The sequence below is a fragment of the Drosophila biarmipes genome, unplaced genomic scaffold (genome assembly GCF_025231255.1).
Source record: "Drosophila biarmipes strain raj3 unplaced genomic scaffold, RU_DBia_V1.1 ptg000007l, whole genome shotgun sequence".
NCBI lineage: Eukaryota > Metazoa > Arthropoda > Insecta > Diptera > Drosophilidae > Drosophila > Drosophila biarmipes.
Genome location: NW_026114528.1, coordinates 2,988,824 through 3,009,954, shown reverse-complemented (window position 1 = coordinate 3,009,954; position 21,131 = coordinate 2,988,824). Strand labels below are relative to the sequence as shown.

The following is a 21,131-nucleotide window of genomic DNA, read 5'->3' as shown; positions in this document are numbered from 1 at the left end:
ACATTAGGATTAACATAAGAATTAAGTTAAATTATGACAAAGAATTCTTAACTCTTTAATTTCGAGGGGAAACATTTTGCGAAGGACAAATTTTTTTTAGGAAAACATTTTTTCTTCAAAATATTAGATTGTGTAAAATGTGTGTTAATTATGTTTATTATAATTATAATTTTAGGTTCAACTAGAAGATAATTTTATACTGAACACTGTTCCGATATAACATTTACTTTTCCCTCATCTTTCCCGCCAATTATGTATGTACATATGTATATAAAATCGTAAAAAGGAAAATCCAATAAATCGCACGTCAAAGTTTTCCGGCTGCTTGTTTACCTCCCCGACGCTTGCTGGCTATTTCTTCTGTAACTTTCAATTTACTTCGAGTTTGGTCCTGAAATTTTGGGGACACGTTTTGGACTACATTAAAGCAAGATCCCGCCTTAACCCATTAAGTACTTATTGAAAATGTGTGTGGAAATCTACTTTTTAAGATCTGCGCACACTGGGGCGACGCCGCTTGCGGAACGCACATTCAAGCGAAGTCGTCGGGGCGAATGTACATATTTTAACCAATATATTCGATTTCATTTCGACTTCTTTCTTTGCTTTCTTGGAACTCACTTATTGTCAATTGTCTATTCCATTCTATTTTTTTCGGCCCAAAACTAATGCCTTAAAAATTGTCGATAACAGCCGGAATTGAATTCTTCTTAGAGGATTCACCCGGTATTACCCTGCGTCGGATCGAGACGCTCCGCGTCAGTGTGCGGGCTTTCATATAATTACATGCAAACTTCTCTACGCGGTAAAAAAAGAAGCGAAGAGCAGAAGTTTCTCCAAACAAAACTTATATTATTTTATGATTTTTTGAAAATGTTTAGAAATATGAATTTAAGCCAGATTATTCTCTTTTCTTCTCTTATTAATTTTTTTCGACGTTGTCACATTCCAAAAATCATATCAAAAATAAGCACTTTTTTTTTGAAAATTTGTTTGCAATTACTATTATTTGCAATTATTTTTTGCATCAAAATATTTAAGATTTTAAGACCATTTGATTGATTTAATTACCTTTCCAATCACAAATAGAAAAACCGTACTTTTTTCTATTTTTATGGTCATTGATGTATATGAACAGTAAACAAAAACCAAACGTATGGGATTTGGCTGAAAATGCAATAATAAGCCTCCAGAACTCTGGAAAGAATAACTTTTTAGCGACGAAAGCAAGTTTTGTATGTTCGGGATAAAGGGCCGTAAGCGCGTGTGGCGAATGATTGTTTCTGCCGCTTACAACCCAAACTTTGTGCGAACCAATAAACATGGTGGTGTGGCGTTTTGGTTTGGTTTGGGGATAAATGGCGCCAGTTGAGTTGGGAATCTGGTTTTCATTAAATCAATAATGCATAACAAGATGCATTGTAACATCTTGAAGAAAACTTTACAACAAAACGCCATGAAGCTGAGATTAAAGGATGACTTTTGGTTCCAACATAACAACTATTTAAAGCTATTACTCCGAAATAATGTGATAAATCAGTTGAGATAGCCACCGCATTCTTCTGATCTCAATCCCAAGGGCAATGGGAATTTCTTCAAAAGGTATGATTAAGCAGGTACTCCTTAATTGATCTAGTCAATGCCAAAAAGGTTAAATAAAGATAAAAACAAGAAAGGAAGTTAACTTAGGCAAGCCGAAGTTTGTATACAGTTATAAAAAATGATCAATAATTTTATTAAATTGAATTCAAAATTCTTAAAAATATAAAAATGTATATTCCCAATATTATAAGATAATATGTCAAAAGCTATAATTTGTTTCACATTATTTCCCACCAATTATCCGATCGTTGCTATGACAGCTATATGATATAGTCGTCCGATTTCAATAAAATTTAATTGGAAATTCAGAACTAATTTAAAAATGTTATATCCAAGCTTAGAAAGGTATATGTTAAAAAACACGAAAGATATAATTTTTTTTAAAATTTTTTCCCCGATAGTTTCTAAAGTTTTTTCTAAAATTATGAACTATTCTTATGATTTCTCTATATGTACGCTTATTTTCATTAATAGAAAATATGGCCACTTGTTACCGGCTTAATTTATTAAGAAAAGTTTGAGTGCTAAAAACATAAAAAGTAAATGAACAAAATACTACAATTTAGTGCTGAAAGTCCTCTAATGTGTAGATATAAGCAGTTTTATTGAAATTGTAAGGATTTCTTCTCAATCCTTAGCAAATCAGATCTTTTCACAAACAAAATTCGCGCTTTGCATGCCTTGCAATTAACAAAGTTACTTGTAGAGTTCTTAGAGAAAAGTATTTTTCCGACCTTTTTAATTATACATATACACCAGTGCAAAAAAAATAGTAAATGGTCAGCCTGACCAAACAATTTATAAGAAATAGTTTACTTAATTTACTTTATCTTTATATAGCAGTATCTAAGAAATAAATTAAATATAATTACATTTCTTAACATACGAGGTGTGTTTAAAAAGTAAGGTGACTTCAAATTTCCCGGGCAACATATTTTTGATTATCGATTTTTTTGTTTTGTTATGTTGGTACACTCTTCCCTAACATCTGTACCAAGTTTCAATTGAACCCTCTTTTTTGTTTAGTTGTGAGAGGCGAAAGGTAACAAGTTGTTTTGCGTGCTCAGCGATTTTTTGCTATCGAAAAATTTGGATCAAAGGACTTACATCAAATTTTGTGAAAAAATAAAATTAAGTGCTCCGAAACACTTGAAATGTTGACAGTGGCATACGGTGAAACTGTTCTGAGTAAATGTTTACAATGACGACCCTCGCTCTGGACGCCCAAGCACATCAACAAACGTGATGAAAACGTTCAAGCAGTGAAGAAAATTGTTTTGGAAAATCGTCGAATCACTATCAGAGAAGTTGCTGAAGATGTCGGTATATCGCTTGTCTCGTGCCATGAAATTTTTTCAAACGTTTTGGGCATGAGTCGTGTGTCAGCGAAGTTTGTTCCAAAATTGCTGAATTTTGACCAAAAGAAAGGTATAATGATTTCATATTAATTTCCTACCAATTTTCCGATCGTTCCTATGGCAGCTATAAGATACAGTCAGATTTTCATAAAATTAAATTCGCAATTCATAATTAATTAAAAATTGTTATATCCAAGCCTAGAAAGCTATATGTTAAAAAAAACATAAGAGATGTAATTTTTATACCCTTGCAGAGGGTATAATAATTTCAGTCAGAAGTTTGCAACGCAGTGAAGAAGACGTTTCCGTCTTTCCGTCTTCTTTCTATTACAGGTAGTATATAAGTCGGAACCAGCCGGATCGGACAATTATATCTTACAGCTCCCATAGGAACTATCGGAGAAAAAATGTACAAAAAATTATATCTTTGGTGTTTTTTAACATATACCTTTCTAAGCTTGGATATAACATTTTTAAATTAATTTTGAATTTCGAATTAAATTATATCAAAATCGGACGACTATATCATTTAGCTCCCATAGGAACAATCGGAAAATTAGTTGTAAAATAATATTGAAAATTATATCTTCTGTGTTTTTTAACATATAAGCTCCTACGCTTGGAAATAACATTTTTTATTGTGTTTTGAATTTCGAATAAAATTTTATCAAAATCGGATGACTATATCATACAGTTGCCATAGGAACGATCGGAAAATTAGTCGGAAAACATGAAATGAAAATTATATCTTTAGTTTTTTTTTAAATATAACTTTATTAGCTTGAAAATAACATTTTATAATTAGTTCTGAATTTCGAATTAAATTTAATTAAAATCAGACGACTGACTATATCATAAACCTGTCATAGGGACGATCGGATAATTGAGAGTAAATAATATGAAACAAATTATATATTTGGGGCTTTTTGACATATTATCTTATAATACTGGGAATATACATTTTTATATTTTTAAGAATTTCCAATTCAAATTATTTAAATTATTGATTATTTTTTACAACTGCAAGGGTATATAAACTTCGGCTTACCGAAGTTAACTTCCTTTCTTGTTTTATATTATTTTTCCACCAATTTTCCGATTGTTCATATGGCAGCTACATGATATAGTCGTCCGATTTTGGTAAAATTAAATACGAAATTCAGTACTAATTAAAAAGTGTTGTTTCCATGCGTAGGAGGTTATATCTTTAAAAACACCAGAGAATTATACGTTCTAAAGTTGAAAACAAATTTTCGAAACAATAATTTTAATATCCGTTCGATTTTTTTTAAATATCTTAAATACTATTTAATAAGAAACTCGACTTTCCATATTGCCTGTGGCGTTGTGGTACTATTATTTTTTCGGAACTACATTACAATAACTTACAGCTACAGCTTACAGCCCTAAAAGAATTCAAATGGATAAGTTCTTAAAAACGTTTTCAAGAAATTTGTTTGATATCTCCGAGTTGTAGTTTGTTTGCGCTTGGCAAGTGTATTAAATATATGTTTTAGTTTACAACTATAATATTACCCTTAATGTTTGCCGTGCAAATAAAGAGGATACATTCATTAAAAATGCAAATTTTTTTAAACAATTATGTGACTCAAAAAATGGTTGTAAAAAAACCCAAATATCCTGTAAGTGGACAATAAATGGTTTAATTTTATTTATAATTTTACTTTGCTAGGCAAAAAATGGTTGAATAGATTTAACTTTATTTAGGCCAGTAAGAAAACAGTGCCTTAAATTTATATTTTTAGTAGGCTTGGATCCACCTTATATCCTTCTTTAAACTAGAACAAAGATGATAATTGCAAATAATCCATAAAAACAAAAATAAAAATTCTAAAATAAGCGTCTATTTCCGAGATTACGCATTTTATTTTCTTGTTACTTTTTAAATAATCTTCCGATTTCAACCATTTTGAAAATAAGGGTGCGGAGGGATTTAAGCTGTAGTTAATAGTCGCCGAATTAGGAAGTGGGCGGGTGATAAGTTGTTGGTTCCGGTACGTAGCATAAGAAGCTCTGATTGGAGCAAGCAGGGTGCAACTTTTCGAAGGTGAGCATTAAATTGCCGGTGATTGTGCAGAGATGCAGTTATACACAGCAACGAACGATGTGTGGTAGCGTTGACAAATGCAATATAAATAGTTGTGTGTTATTCTGCGAATGAGATTACGTCTTTTAATTATTAGAATTAGAAACGCCATCGAGAAGGCTTACTCGGTGCTCGTGTTTCAGGATCATCTTAAAGATGCCATGCGTCTTTAGTAGCAAAACTAAGAACTTTGCCACACGTATCAATTGCGCTTGCTGCAGTCGTCCCCTACCACCAGCAAATCATTTTCGTCAGTCCTTGGCGCTAGTTTGACCAGCTGCGATCGGTTCTTTAGAGGTTTCCTATCAAAGGAGTAGTTGATAGTCCTCTTGGAAATAGCCTTATGCGTGTTTAATACAAATAATCCTTGCTTAACCCCGTCAGATGTAAAAGCTGGTGCAGATGGATTTCGTGTCTTTAGAATAAATCGTTTCATTTAAAAAAGAAGCCGTAGCCACAAAGTCTACTTCACCTTAAATGGAAGCCGATGAGGTCAGCAGCCATCAGATTCCTGCAATCGCAGAGAGCTGGATTTCATTTGAAGTCTACGTAATGCCAGGCCTTTTTAGGAATGGCTTCAAGCATTTCCGAAGTAGCTCATCTTCACTGTTTGACCCAGTAAGAACATCATCCATATAAAAGTCCTCCTGTAGCATTTTTGAAGCATTCGGGTTTTTATCTTTATGATGCACATCGTAGGTTACAGTATACAATGCTTGATCGGATCGGATGGATCGCCTCTCCAAACGTTTTCTGTTAGTTTTTGTGCCTCTTGTTAACCCATATTTCACAGAACATTTTAACGATGTCCGCTGAGTAAATGCGTACTTCTAAATAAGAAAGCAAAGGCAAACCATAAGGGTGCGAAAGGATCCTTAAAAAATTAGTAAGATTCGCAGTTTTCGGCCTAGCTTCCGGTGCTGTGTCCCAAGTTGATATTCTCCCGCATACATACTAATACTCTCACGTATATGTACTGTTTGCGCAGCCGCTCGTTTTTTTTTTTTTGAGTCGTCGCTTCACCGATTTTAAGCGTTTAAGAGCTGTATGCCGATATTTTCCGAATTCGTGTTGATTGGCAGTTTTAGGACATACTTCTCGTTTTCATCGCGACTGTAGGTGGCGAGAAAGAGCGTCTCAAACTGTTCGTCTTTTGGTTCCAATTTTGTGCTGCTTTGAACGTTTTCCAGTTCCCGTAATTTTTGAAGAGTTTAGTCGATATCCATTGTTGTGGTTAATACAATAGCGTTCCTTGCGTTCGAAGCGATGAGTATCCGAACACCGACAAAATGGCGATAAGATTGCTCTTGTTGACGTACATTTTGGGCCTGTAAACAATGAACATACGCGTTCGCTTCCAAAAAAAAGATATGAACTGCTGTGTTTGTGTTCAAATGTGTACCCGCCAACTGCAGATTCTTAAACACCTCGAGGAAGAACTTTATAGTCGAGTGCCCCGACTATCAGCTATGGAGATATACATATAAGCAGCAATGCGGTACTGTAAAGCTACAAGCTATTTCAGTTCAGGTGATGTAGGCGGTAGACAAATTTAAGCGTTACAAAATTTTTTTTTTTTGAATCGATAGGAATTGATAAGACATACATTTTAGCAAAAAAAATGGCCAGCACAGTTTTGCGCGGTTGGTGGGCGTTAGAGTGTGCGTGACACACTCTTTTTAGATCGATAATAACTGTTCTAACTTTTATAGTTATCGAGATCTCAGATCTTATACGGTTAGACGGACGGACGGACAGACGAACATATCTAGATCGACTCGACTAGTGATCCTGATCGAAAATATATATACTTGATGGGGTCGGAAACGCTTCCTTCTACCTGTTACGTACTTTCCGACTCTACGAGTAACGGGTATAAAAATGATGGAACAAGCAATCGTTTATTTTTGGTTCCTAGGAAGTTAGCACTCAATAAGAGTTTAAGATATTTTTACAGTTTTTTAATACTATTCATTTGTTCATTAATATACACCATTTCTTGTTTCTCGTTACAAAAACTAATATATTTCACTGCAATTTTTTTGCACCACTTGTTTTTACTTTTACTGTTTAAAAAATATTGGTCTGTGGGAGACTAACTTGGGAATCGTGTATAAATTTTTTTAAATCACTAGTTTGGTATATACATCAATGTTAGCGTGGGTAACTCCAACTACTTCACAAAAATAAACAAACGCATGTGAAAAAGATGAAGAAGGAAAAACAACAAGCAACAACAACGGTTTCGCTAATCCGATGTTTTTTTGTTTTTTTTGGCATGTCCAGTTTGTCTATGCATGTTCCGATGCACATAAAAGCAGGGTATTTATGGACATGTTCGATTATGCAAGTACTTATTTAATACAATAGTTTTTAAAATTCACTTATTTATAAATAACTAATAACAAACTTATTACCTAAAAAAATATATATATATTAAAACAGCATACAAATTATTTAAATAATTTGTATTTACATTTACCAAAAATGTTGTATTATTTAAAATGAAAGGGTGTTCAAAAGTCTAGGCACTTTAACTGCTCGGCATATTTGCCTTCACCCGCATTTTTCAGGGAAACTATGGCGGGATTGGACAAGGGGAAACATTTTTTGTTGCGTTCTCTCCCGCGCCAAAGATCGCGGCTATCATTTGGCTCAATCGATTTCGTCCTGATTGAGTTCTTAAGCTGAATTGTGGAACTGCAGGGAACGAATCTTGCCTACCATTTTACTTTACAAGTAATAACACATATGTACATGTACACATGTCGTATAAGTAATTTTAAGCAAACTTTGGGGACGATTCAAAAGGTCTTAAAAAAAAATGTTATTTTTTATTTCATTGGTGAGAGCAATATTTGCTTTTGAACCACCCAATTTATTTACTTATGTTGCCGCCTATAGATAGATATATATAGATATTTATTGGAACCTGCTCAGCAAAAATGGTTTTTAAATAAAAAAAAAATAATTTATTTGGAGCACCGTTTGCCTTTTTTTATGGTCGTTTACTTTGTGTTTCTTAATTCTCTAAAACAGGAATGGTCAATCCGGCAGTGAAGCAGTAGGTACTAATACATATCAATGTATATAATCGCGGCGACAATATAGCCGCTTGAATGAGAGAGTATCACACAGTATGGGAGTGGTCGCGGACGCCAGAAATGCCGACTCAGCACTTAGGATGTGGTTATATTACTCCGCAGTAAAGAATAACTTAATATTTTGAAGTTATTCTGTTAGTATATATTATATATTTATTTTTATTTACTGTGTGCTGATTGCCGTTGCCTGAAGCCTAACATCTATATTAATTCTTATTCAAGCAAGCTTTATACAAAATTCCTTAAATAGAAAATTAGATCTTGTGTTTGTTTCAGACCGTCGCAGTATGTAGAAGTGACGGTCTTGTTGTACCTGAAGATCGATATTATCCAACTTCAAAATTGACAGTTTGCCTCCCCTGCTCTGATATTCTTTCTCCTTTAGTTTCTCAAAAATGTTTTTCGTAAATGTGACTATAGTAACTTAAACGATATGTTTTCTCATTATAATTGGACAGATTTGTACAATTGTACAGACATTGAAAGTGCCACTGAACTATTCTCTATAGTGTTATTTACGTTTTTTAATGGATGCTAACTTAATAGGTTTCTTTCAAACCTAAACAGTCTTCCTTGGTTTACCAATGCGCTTCAAAGACTTAAAAACCTGGTGGCTTGCACGGAATTTTTTGTTTTCAACAGTCATTGGTATTCTATGTATCTAAATGGATTAAATTTGAATTTTCAAATGATCCGAAACAATTTTACAACTTTGTTAAGTCATCGGCATTGCTTGTATTGTGTATTGTATTTTTGTATTTTCTCCTGTAATTTAGCTACAACAACGGCAACTTATTCTCCCGGTCCAGATGGTCTTCCTGTTTTTGTTTTGTGCGTCAACCATTTGTAAATCGATTCTTAAACTTTTTAATTTGCTTGTTAGTGTCGCACAAGCCACGCTCTGTAGTAAGAATATTTTTTCTCTCGTGATAAGTGAAGTCCATGTTTCCGAAATAAAAGCTTCTATACTGGCTAAGTCAAAGAAATCGGTGCCGACCTTACCTATAGTTACAGTGGGCACCATTCCTGGATCTCAGCCTAGTGAGTTTCAGACTGCTGCTGGGGGGCGTAAGAAACGTTCAGTTGTTCCACAAAGGAAGCTATTATTTGTTTCTAGATTCACCCCAGATACCACATCTGAGGATGTTCTGGAATTTATTCGTGAAAAATGCCCATCCGAAGATATTGTAGTTGAACAATTTCGATTTTCATATGCTCGTAGGATATCCTCTTTTAAAATATTTGCTCCGCCTGACAGTTTTAATGTTTTACTTTCTGAAAGCTTTTGGCTTAATGATGGTTTAGTAGTTAAAGAATTTGTCCCAAATAAACCGAGAACAAATAACAGGCCCTCCACTGTGTCAAAAAACTAAAAAGTTTTATGTTGGCGTATCAAAATGTTAGGGGATTAAATATGAAGCTACCCAAGCTTTATGCTGACTCCTCTGCATTTACAGAAGATTTTTTAGCTTTTACGAAAACTTGGCTAAAGCCAGGAATATCCGACTCCGAAGTTCTGGCTAGTAACTTTAATACTTATAGGACCGATCGCCACTCACGTAGGGGGGCGGTGTCCTGATTGCCGTTACCTAACCTAACATTTGAAAGAATTCTCATTCATATACCCAATGAAATTGAATTTCTAAGTGTAAAAGTTTCTTTGCAATCGTTATCTGTTTTTCTTACATGTTCTTATTTTCCACCTGGCTCTGACCTAGTAATTTATGAGCACCATTTGTCTGCAATAAAATCTGTTTTATCCCTTCTTTCTAACAGAGACCTTTTGATTGTTTTAGGTGGCTTTAACCTACCTGATATCCTCCTACTGACTCATTTGTCGCTATGCCGTTATCCGCCCATGATTTTGTTGATGGCCTTTTAGAATTATCGCTACAGCAAGTAAGCTTTATAAAAAAAATCCTTAAGAAGACAATTAGATCTTGTGTTTGTTTCAGACCCGTCTTAAATCACAGTAGAATTGAAGCTCTTGTTGTACCTGAAGACCCATATCATCCAACCATGGAACTGACAATTTGCCTCCCCTGCTGATACCCTCTCTCCTTTAGTTTCTCGAACTAAGTTTCTCGTAAATGTGACTATAATAAACTAACGATATGATTTCTCATTATAATTGGACAGACTTGTACAATTCTACAGACATTAAAAGTGCCACTGAACTATTCTATACAGTCTTAAATACGTTTTTTAATGAATGCGTACCTGATGGGTTTCTTTCAAACCTAAACAGACCTCCTTGGTTTAACAATGCGCTTCAAAGACTTTAAAACCTTAAATCTAACACTTATAAAAAGTATAAAAAATCGGGTAGACCAGCAGATTTTTCAAAATATGTTGTGGCTCAAACAGATTTTAATGTTCTCATCAGTCATTGCTACTCTATGTATCTAAGTCGATGTAAATTTGAATTTTCAAACGATCCGAAACAGTTTTACAATTTTGTTAATGCCAAGCGTAAGGCATCGGCATTGCCTTCATCGGTACGTCTAAACTCAATGGAGGCATCGACGGATTCTGAAATTGCTGATTTATTTGCTGAGTTTTTCCAAACTCCTTATAGTTCGACAGCTTGGTCAAATTCTAACTACCCTAATCCCTTAAATAGGGCAAATTTTATTTTCTCCATCACCGAAAGCTCTCTCGTAAGAGATTTAGCAAAAACAACGCCAACATGTTCTCCCGGTCCAGATGGACTTGCTGGATGTGTGCTTAAGTTTTGTGCGTCAACCATTTGTAAACCCATTCTTAAACTTTTTAATTTGTCTATTTAATCATCAGTTTTTCCTTCTATCTGGAAGGACTCTTTAATTATTCCACTTCATAAAAAAGGTGCGAAAGCAGATGCCCAAAATTATAGAGGTATTTCTAAAGTGTCGGCAATTCCTAAAGCATTTGAGCGTATTATCACTTCTCATTTGCAACATTTATGTTCCTCGCTTATATCACCGTGTCAGCATGGTTTTGTTAAGCGAAGATCGACCACCACCAATCTTCTTGAACTAACATCTATTGTAATAATTGGGTTTAAGAAAAACAAGAAAGGAAATTAACTTCGGCAAGCCGAAGTTTGTATACCCTTGCAGTTGCAGGATTGTTTCTGACTCCAGTGATATAAAAAAAAACTTTTTTCATTTTTTGACATCTATTTATTAGAGTAGTCCGCTTTTTATTATTTATATCGAAATTCAGAACTAAATAAAAAATGTTATTTCCAAGCTTAGAAGGTTATATGTTAAAACACTTAGATATAATTTTTTCATATTTTTTTACCACGAATTTTTCGATCGTTCCTATGGCAGCTTTATAATATAGTCGTCCGATTTTGATAACATTTAATTCGAAATTCAAAACCAAATAAAAAATGTCATTTCCAAGCGTAGGCGGTTATATGTTAAAAAACACCAAAGATATAATTTTTTTTTAAATCTTTTCCCGAAAGTTCCTAAGATATAGTTGTCCGATCCGGCTGGTTCCGACTTATATACTACCTGCAATTGAAAGAAGACTTTTGGCCCGATAGCTTTAAAACTGAGAGACTAGTTTGCGCAGAAACGGACAGACAGAAGGTCAGACGGACAGACGGACATGGCAAGATCGACTCGTCTAGTGACGCTGGTCAAGAATATGTATACTTTATGGGGTGGAAACATCTCGTTCACTGCGTTGCAAACTTCTGACTGAAACCATTATACTCTCTGCAAAGTTATAAAAAGCAGACTGGCGTTATATATACAGATTTTAGTTAGGCCTTTGACACCGTAAACCACTCTCTTCTTCTATTCAAATTAGATCTGCTTGGGTTTCCTGGTAATCTATTAACTTGGATTTCAAGTTACTTGAATTGTAGGACTCAGAGGGTTATATTCAAGAATGTGGTTTTAAAATTGATCTATGTGACATCTGGAGCGCCTCAGGGTAGTCATTTATGACCTTTGCTGTTTACTATGTTTATTAACGATCTTCCCTCTATCATAACACATTCTCGTGAACTAATGTATGCTGATGATGTCAAGCTTTGTTTATCATATAATGATATAGCGTCGGGATTGAACTTACAGTCAGATATTGTTTTCATGGATGGTGTGGGTACATTTAAACTGCCCTAAATGCAACGTTATGATATCTTATAGGGGTGCTTCTACGCTTATCAATTACTTTATTAAAAATTCGTCACTCGACCGTATATATTCAGTTAACGATTAAGATGTTCTTCTGGACCCTTAACTTAAATTTGACTGCCACAAAATGTCTACTGTTAACAAAGCCATGAGAGTTTTTGGGTTTATAAAGCGTTGATCAAAAGAATTTGATGACCTTATACGAGAAATTATTATTTACCCCCCTTGTCCGACCTATTTTGGAATATTGTTCGTCGGTTTGGAGTCCACAATATTAAATGCACATCGACCGTACAAACATGGGTACAAAGAAGATTTATTTTGCTCTTCCTAGTTTGAACTGGGATCAAAACGTAAGACTACCTTCCTACCAGAGTAGATTACATTTGCTTAATTTACCTACATTTGTAAATCGTAGAACAATGATTGGTACTATTTTTATAAAAAATCTTATAAGAGGTGATATAAATTCTGCAGAACTTGTAAACCGCCTAACATTAGACTAACCCGAAAGTATTATCCTCTAAATTTGCCACGATGTACATCAAAATTTTTGTCTGTACGAGCCCTTTTGCGTTCTATGTCATAACTATAACAACCTTTATCATTTAATTTTCATTTCAACTTCTATCCTGGTATAAAAAACTAATATATTAAACCATTTGCTTCATTCTTAGTTGTGCCTAATATTGTCATTTGTGTCCTGCCTCTTTTTGTGTTATGTATCGTAACAAGCACGTGTTTGGTATCGGTGGGCCACTTGTTTGTACTGTTCGAAGAGCATCATCATATATATATAGTTGTATTCTCCATTAAAATAAATGACACCTCAACTGTTAAAATTGGATGCTCCATTCAAAAGCAATTGCATACAAAAGACTTTAAATAAAATCAACAGGTGTGAAAGAAAATGTGATGAAAGTGTAAAAGTCAAGTTGTATTCTCAATTAAAATAAGCGTCGAATGGCACTTCAACTGTCAAAATTGGATGCTCCGTTCAATAGTAATACGTAAAACAAGATTTTCAGGGTCCTCTCAATATGAAAATTTTATTTTTTTTTTGTCCGTTTATCAGTTTGTCCGAAAACTTTTTTTAGAGTCCTGAAAATTCTAGACGGTGCTAAACAGCTCAATATAAGAAGTGTTATAAGTCGTTACAAAAGTATTTTGAAATACTATGTACGCCTTTAAAAACGATTTTTTTTTAGTTTATTTGTATTTATATTTTTGTTTAGCTTTTTTAAATGAAGCGTTTAGGTTTCAACCCCTTCCTCAACTTGGGCATAGAAAACTTTCTTGTAAAAATAGTCGTTTCATAGTTATTATTCAACAAAAATGGCTACATTTACCAGTTCAGAGCATACTACACAAATTTAAGATGACGATAAACAGATCAATATAAGAAACACTTTTGGAAAAACTAGCTAGTTTGGCGAGAAAACAGCTGTAAGTAGCTAGGTCTTGCACTCCAGTAAAAACTTATGATATTTTTTGTTAGTGCTGATTTGAGGTGTTTGAATGCATGCTGACAATCAGCTGTACACCTTTTTTACTTTACCTAGACATGTGAAGAATTCTCTAGAAATAATTTGGTGCTAATTTTATGCCTAATGGGAATCGCGTGGCGCGATGCGAACCTTTGATCGTTAAAAAAGCTGTTATATCGCTATAATTTTTTTAGAGTTCGATTTAATGAAAACCTGACATTAATTCAAGACAAGAATGGTTTTCACCCTAAATAGTTTATCTAAAATGTCACCAACTCTTGGTTTCGGGAATTTACCAGATAACAGTTTTTTGACAATAGTCAATTACTAACGCGAATTGTTCTTGTCGTAGTGCGGAAGCAGATACAGATGTTTCCACAATTTTATCTTTATTTAACTGTTGTGCCTGTGCCCGAATAGCAGACTGTACCAAATCAAATATGGATCTGTAATGGATTATGGCTTTTATAAGGCAAACCGCACTGGAATATCAGTCCTTATCGGCCGTACTTAAGGATCTATCTGATCGGTTTCTAAAGGCTGAATCTACCTTTAAAGGTAGAGTTCGGGTGTCAGAGTCAGTTGGCGGCCTCAGAGCTGATGCTACATTGGAACCAGTTAATTAGGTAAACAGTGTCTCATAAAATGCCTATGTAATTGCTTTTATTGAAACGTAGCTAAATTTATATATAGGTTATCTATATAATTTCTTATTGCCGTGAAGGCCGATCTTGTCTCTCAACGTATTCCGATAATCGGTACGGAGAGTACTAGGACTTTGTTACTGTTCGGATTCAGGGTCACAATTATTATGTCCCCCCTCGGTATGATACTAGTCTCTACCTTCAGCGTATGGCTAAAATACAGGGTATTCATCGACCGTTGGCTGTTACGATTATCTTATCGTTTTGGACTATTTTAACCTTCCTGTCATTCCTTGAATGCCCTCAACTGATCCAAATGTTCTCGATCCATCAAAGTGCCCTTTTGATAGTCGTTTATTCAGTATATCTTAATTCTTTAAAACAAAAATGGCCGTCGGCGATGTCAGCAGCGGTGCAATATGTACGTATGCAATTCAATTTATATAAATCTCGGCGATTGAGAGCTCACACAGTATCGGAGTGGTCGAGCAAGCTAGATATGCCGTCTTAGCCTTAGGCTGCCCATTGCATTTTTGTGTGGTCAAATTACTCCTAACTCGAAATGCTGGGAACATTTGGATTTAAACAAATGCTACACTGTTAAGATATTTAGAATACCGTGTGTATCATTGAGCACCATGACAATTCTAGCTCTCATGTAGTTCATGAGCCCAACCCAGCACCTTTTTGACCGACGAAATAAAACCGTTTTTGATGATATTCCCATTTTTATTATTAGACTATTATGGCAAATAAAACTCGCAAACTCTTGTTAGATTATTGTGTCGCTGGTCATTAACAGTCTCTATTACTTACTTTGATAAGAAAACAAGAAAGGATGTTAACTTCGGCAAACCGAAGTTTGTATACCCTTGCAGCTATAAAAAATAATAAATAATTTTATTAATTTGAATTCGAAATTCTTAAAAGTATAAAAATGTATATTCCCCAAACCTATAATTTGTTTCACATTATTTTCCACCAATTATCCGATCGTTGCTATGACAGCTATATGTTAAATTGTCCGATTTTAATAAAATTTAATTCGAAATTCAGAACTAATTAAAAATGTTATTCTCAAGCTCATAAGGTTATATGTTAAAAAACACGAAAGATATAATTTTTAGTTCATGTTTTCCTATTAATTTTCCGATCGTTCCTATGCCAGCTATATGATATAGTCGTTCGATTTTGATAAAATTTAATTTGAAATTCAATGCCAAATAAAAAATGTTATTTCCAAGCGTAGGAGGTTATAGGTTAAAAAACACCGAAGATATTGAAAATTTATATTATTTTACCACTAATTTTTCGATTGTTCCTATGGGATCTATAAAATATAGTCGTCCAATTTTGATCAAATTTAATTCGAAATTCAGAACTAATTTAAAAATTGTATATCCAAGCTTAAAAGGTATATGTTAAAAAACACGAAAGAAATATTTTTTTTAAAAAATTTTTTCCCCGATAGTTCCTATGGGAGCTATAAGATACAGTTGTCCCATCCGGCTGGTTCCGACTTATATACTACCTGCAATAGAAAGAAGACTTTTGGGAAAGTTTCAGCCCGATAGCTTTAAAACTGAGAGACTAGTTTGCGTAGAAACGGACGGACAGACAGACGGACATGGCTAGATCGACTCGTCTTGTGACGCTGATCAAGAATATATATATGGGGTCGAAAACGTCCTTCACTGCAAACTTCTGATTGAAATCATTATACCCTCTGCAAGGGTATAAAAAACCTCCAAATTAACAAATATATATATAGGTCAGAAGGACAGTAACTTAATTTCAATACAAACAAACAAAAAAAAATAACAGACTATAAAACTCTAAAAGCACTCCAAACTTTTAAAAATGTTTTATTTTGTTAAAATAATCTAGTTTGTTGTAATAATCTATTTCGGCTAAAATAATCTATTTTGTTAAAATAATCTATTTTGTCTCATTTGCGGAGCGTTTGCAAATCGGGTGTCCCAATGTACACGCTCAAACAACTTCTGTGTTAGCCTATGTCTAATTTGACTATGGTGAAAAACAGAACCAACACTCAAAGTATAAATTTACCTTGCATCTGAAATAAAATTTAAATACATTTCTTAAAAATGTCAAACCATTTTTGAAGTTTGAAATATTTTAGAAGGTTAAATGTCTCTATTTATATATTTAAATTTGGGTAGTTCTTTTGCATTAATTATACTATCCAGCAAACAATTAAACGTGTGAGTAGAGAGTTATTTTGGTCGAAAAAGTTATTTTATCTGACCTGACACGCGGGAAAGTTGTTTTATTTTTAGATACGGGGACTTTTTTGAATAGTCGCCGCTAGTGTCTTCAAATGACAAGACGATAGCAGGAATTGGATCGCGTCGCGACAATCGTAACGAAAGCGATGTGCAGATTTTGTAGCTAGTAGAAATTATTAGGAATGTTAGCTTGCGTTCTGTTACTGACTAAACTGTTTTAAAAAATAAAACGGTAAACAATATTAAAGTGAAAACCGGAAACCAACTGTAGATATATCTATTTTTAAGTAAGATTTTGAGAGGTGGATTTGCATTCAACTGACTTTTTTTGTTAAGTAGTGCAAGAGGTGCAAAGTGAAAAACAGAGGCTTAATTAAAATTTTTTGGAGAATTTCTTTTTATCTTTTCGATAAAGGCTCCATAAAACTTTTTCATAAGTTACCAGTGGTCACTGACAAAAAATCAAAATTTTACATCGGCAGAAAAAAGAAATTAACTCCTGAACATATTCGTTCATTCATTTTTCACAACTTTCGACGTGGATTATCAGGACATTATGATGAACTTAAATCGTTGTATGGCGATGAAGAAACATTCTTTGGTATTCGAATAAACTGGTTTAATGAATTCAATCGTGGCTGACGCTTGCTAAAAGACGAAGGTCGTGAAGGCCGTGCCTGAACTAATAACATGTTCATGTGGAATACCGTCAGATAGAGGCATCCTTGGGAATTTCGTCGACCAGCAAACATTCGAGATTGCATAAGCACCTGGCAGTAAAAAAGAGTTGTTCTTGTGGAATTCTGCTCAGCTTGACATTCGCTCAAAAAAAGCGTGGGGTGGATTCGTGCAAAAATTAAAAAATTACAATCTTTGTATTTAAAAATACGTTTATAAGATCGTTGGAGGTGACGAAGCATGGATCTATAAAGTTTTGAGTGTCAAACAAAATTTGTTCCCTCAAGTCTTCCGAGAACCTCCCAAGAAAAATAGAGCAGAATGAATTATTTTTTACAACTGCAAGGGTATATAAACTACGGCTTACCGAAGTTAACTTTCTTTCTTGTTTTTAATAAAACGGATATTTTTTGAAAATTATAATGCCATGTTAGTGCTATTTTAGGTGTAAGATTGTGTACGTCGATCTAAATGTAAATTATGTTAACTTTTTAGATAATTTATAGGTTTTACAACAGAACCTATAAAATCCTGGTTCCGTCCCCGGAGGTACAAATAAAAAAACACTAAAAAGCAGACAACTAGGCTAACTAAAAATAACTGTAGTTCAACAGAAACCCTAAACGCAATCTTTTACGCGAAATTCATCACTGCTTAGATTCATAAGTCTTTTATCAGAACGCCGATTTCGACGAAGTGTTTTTTGCCGATGATAATTTGGTGGTTATTGGTTTTGTTTATGAATCCCAATTACATGCTCACTTATTCACTATTAAAATGTTCAATAAAACGAACTTATTATATTCGATTCGGTTCTCAAAAATGGACTGCTATGCCTCGAGTTCAGTTATCAATAATCAAACCTCGGCCTAAGATATTTATCTCATATATTGATAAAGAGAATCTCTTAAGAGAGTCCAACTATAGGATTATGCAATTTGCTAATTATATTTGAAATCTAAATTCGGCCGGAAATTGGTGTTAACATAACCGTACTTTAGGGATCGCTTTGTTGATTTTTATACCCTTGCAGAGGGTATAATGATTTCAGTCGGAAGTTTGCAACACAGTTAAGGAGACGTTGTGACTCCATAAAGTATATATATTCTTTATCAGTGTCCATGTCCGTCTGTCCGTCCGTCCGACTGTACGTCCGTTTCTACGCAAACTAGTCTCTCAGTTTTAAAGCTATCGGGCTGAAACTTTCCCAAAAGTCTTCTTTGTATTGCAGGTAGTGTATAAGTCGGAACCAGCCGGATCGGACAACTATATCTTATAGTAGGAATTATCAGGGAAAAGATTTAAAAAAAAAATTATATCTTCGGTGTTTTTTAACATATAACCTTCGAAGCTTGGAAATAACATTTTTTAATTAGTTCTGAATTTTAATTTAAATTTTATCAAATTCGGCCGATTATATCATATAGCTGCCATAGAAACAATCGGAAATTTAGTCGGAAAATATGAAAAAATTATATCTTTGGTGTTTTTTAAAATATAACCTCTTAATTTTATCGAAATCGGACGACTATATCATATAGCTGTCATAGGAAAATTTATGGAAAAATAATATGAAACAAATTATAGCTTTGGGGCTCTTTGACATATTATCTTATAATATTGGGAATATAATTTTTTATATTTTTAAGAACTTCGAAATCAATTGCTGCTGAAGCCAGCAGCAATCCTTAATCCGTGTGTCTCCAATGTTTACACTACAGACATACTTTTATTTTTTCATACATTTTTTTTCAAACATTTAAACTTTTTTGCATCAAAAAAATTAAGTTTTTAGGAGTTAAGTTTTATAAGTAGAACTTTACAAAAATTCATTTTCAATAAGTATTGTATCATTAAAACGGCATTAATATTACCTTTCCTTTGATTCCGAAATATAAAAGAAGTAAGTTCAAATTATGAGAATATTTAACTTATTTTTCTGTAAAATACTTATACTGACCAGGGTAGTGGTTCCATGCAAAAAAAAGTTTCATAATTCAGGAAAAAACTAGTTACTGCACGTTATTAATCTTGTATTATTGTTTCAGTTTAAACATGAATTCAACTCATAATGTAAAAATGGATCTATCTTTGGCGCACGAGTCAGGAAATATGCAAACCCAATTTGCATCTTTTCAAAACTTTGAACAATTTTCGGCATCAGGATATTCAAACACGCCTATATATATTACAAGCCCCCCTGTAATCGGTGCCATATCAAGTGTTGCACCGCATTCTTCGGTTCTCGGCCCTCAACATAATATTCAGACCAACTCCTCAGAAATTTCCATTTCCGGTACTGCAAATCATTCATTAACCCCCACAGTGAGATATGTACAAACAGGAAATTTTGAGGATACGCAACCATATGGAGTATCTGGTATACCTTGTGGCATAAACTCCGAGTACACAGATGAATCTGTTGCACCTTACTGCTATACGTCAGAAGCTAACTACACAGGAACTCAATGCACAACTTCAAAAATAAAACCCTTTTCTGGAAGGACTTATAATGATAACCTAAACGGCTCCGAATCAGCCGCAGATTCCCAATGTCGAACGTTTGAAAGTTCAGCGGAATTTAACTTACCGCAATTTGCACTGAGTTCGTTAAACACTGTCCCTCCAAAAATGGAAAATAAGGATGATTATATTGCAGGATCGGATAATGATATTTGTTCCACGATGAGGTGGCGGGATCCAAATCTTTCAGAAGTTATAGGCTTTTTAAGCAGTCCGAGCAGCGCCATAAAGGCAAATGCAGCGGCTTATTTACAGCATTTATGTTACATGGATGATCCTAATAAGCAACGCACAAGATCTCTGGGAGGAATACCACCTTTAGTTCGATTGCTGTCTTATGATTCTCCAGAAATACATAAGTAAGTATAAGGTATTTTCTTAAGAGGTTGTAAACTTTATGTTAATACTATTATTGATCAGATTAAGTCAATGAATGCCTTAAAAATGTGCCAGGAATCGAATGTTCGATAATTGTGAATGAGTGTTAATATTAAAAAAAACCTTAATTGAAAGGGTGAAATGAAAGACTTGACAGACTGACCAGACTCACCTGAAAATGTTTCTCGTTCTGCATTTATTCGCCACCACAATAACCATAATATTTTAAACAAATATTATAAATATTTTAATGAATAGAGTCGTATTTATCAAAACGAACAAACGAGTTATGTTTATAATTAAGCTATCAGCTAGTATTGTTAGTGTTATTTCTGGTGTTCCTTAACGCAGTAACTTTTTATCATTCCTTTTCATACTTTTTACAATGAATCTAAATAAATAAAGCTATATATAGATTAAATATATATAGGAGTCTCGTTAAACGTATAAGTACGTATAATAAAAACCTTTATAGACACCTACAACTTGACTTACCTTTTCCAATACCATTCCAAATGCAAACTTTAAGGCAGGTTTCCAAAAAGTGCACTTTTTTTTACGAATTTTTTTTTTTTGAAAATGATTTAAAGATACAGCTTATAGATTTTCGTCTGAATATGACCATATATTTATTTAAAGAATATACTTTTTGAACTGGAAAAAATCCAAAAAGGGGAAGGATGGGGCGCTCATTGGTGGCGGCATGCATTTTGCTCCCATGCAGTATTGGCTTAAAACCCGTGACCTGAAACACAAAAACCGAACTCATTCTCATGATATTAATAAAAATTTATTTTATTATTTCTCTGACCTTTTTTTTGTCACCCATATGTCAGAGTCGTCAGATTTTTATTAATTTTAATTT

At 33.9% G+C, this 21,131-nt stretch overlaps 1 protein-coding gene across 2 annotated transcripts in view; it reads left to right on the top strand.

The window, feature by feature from the left end:
- The window catches only part of LOC108036882 (catenin delta-2), an 84,924-nt gene that overhangs the window by 667 nt on the left and 63,126 nt on the right, over positions 1-21,131 (top strand). For both annotated transcript variants that reach the window (XM_017113257.3, XM_017113258.3), the window contains exon 2: positions 19,414-20,247. In XM_017113257.3, coding sequence (XP_016968746.1) covers positions 19,421-20,247 — 827 coding nt within the window. In that variant the 5' untranslated portion in view covers positions 19,414-19,420. The remainder of the gene's footprint in view (positions 1-19,413; positions 20,248-21,131) is intronic.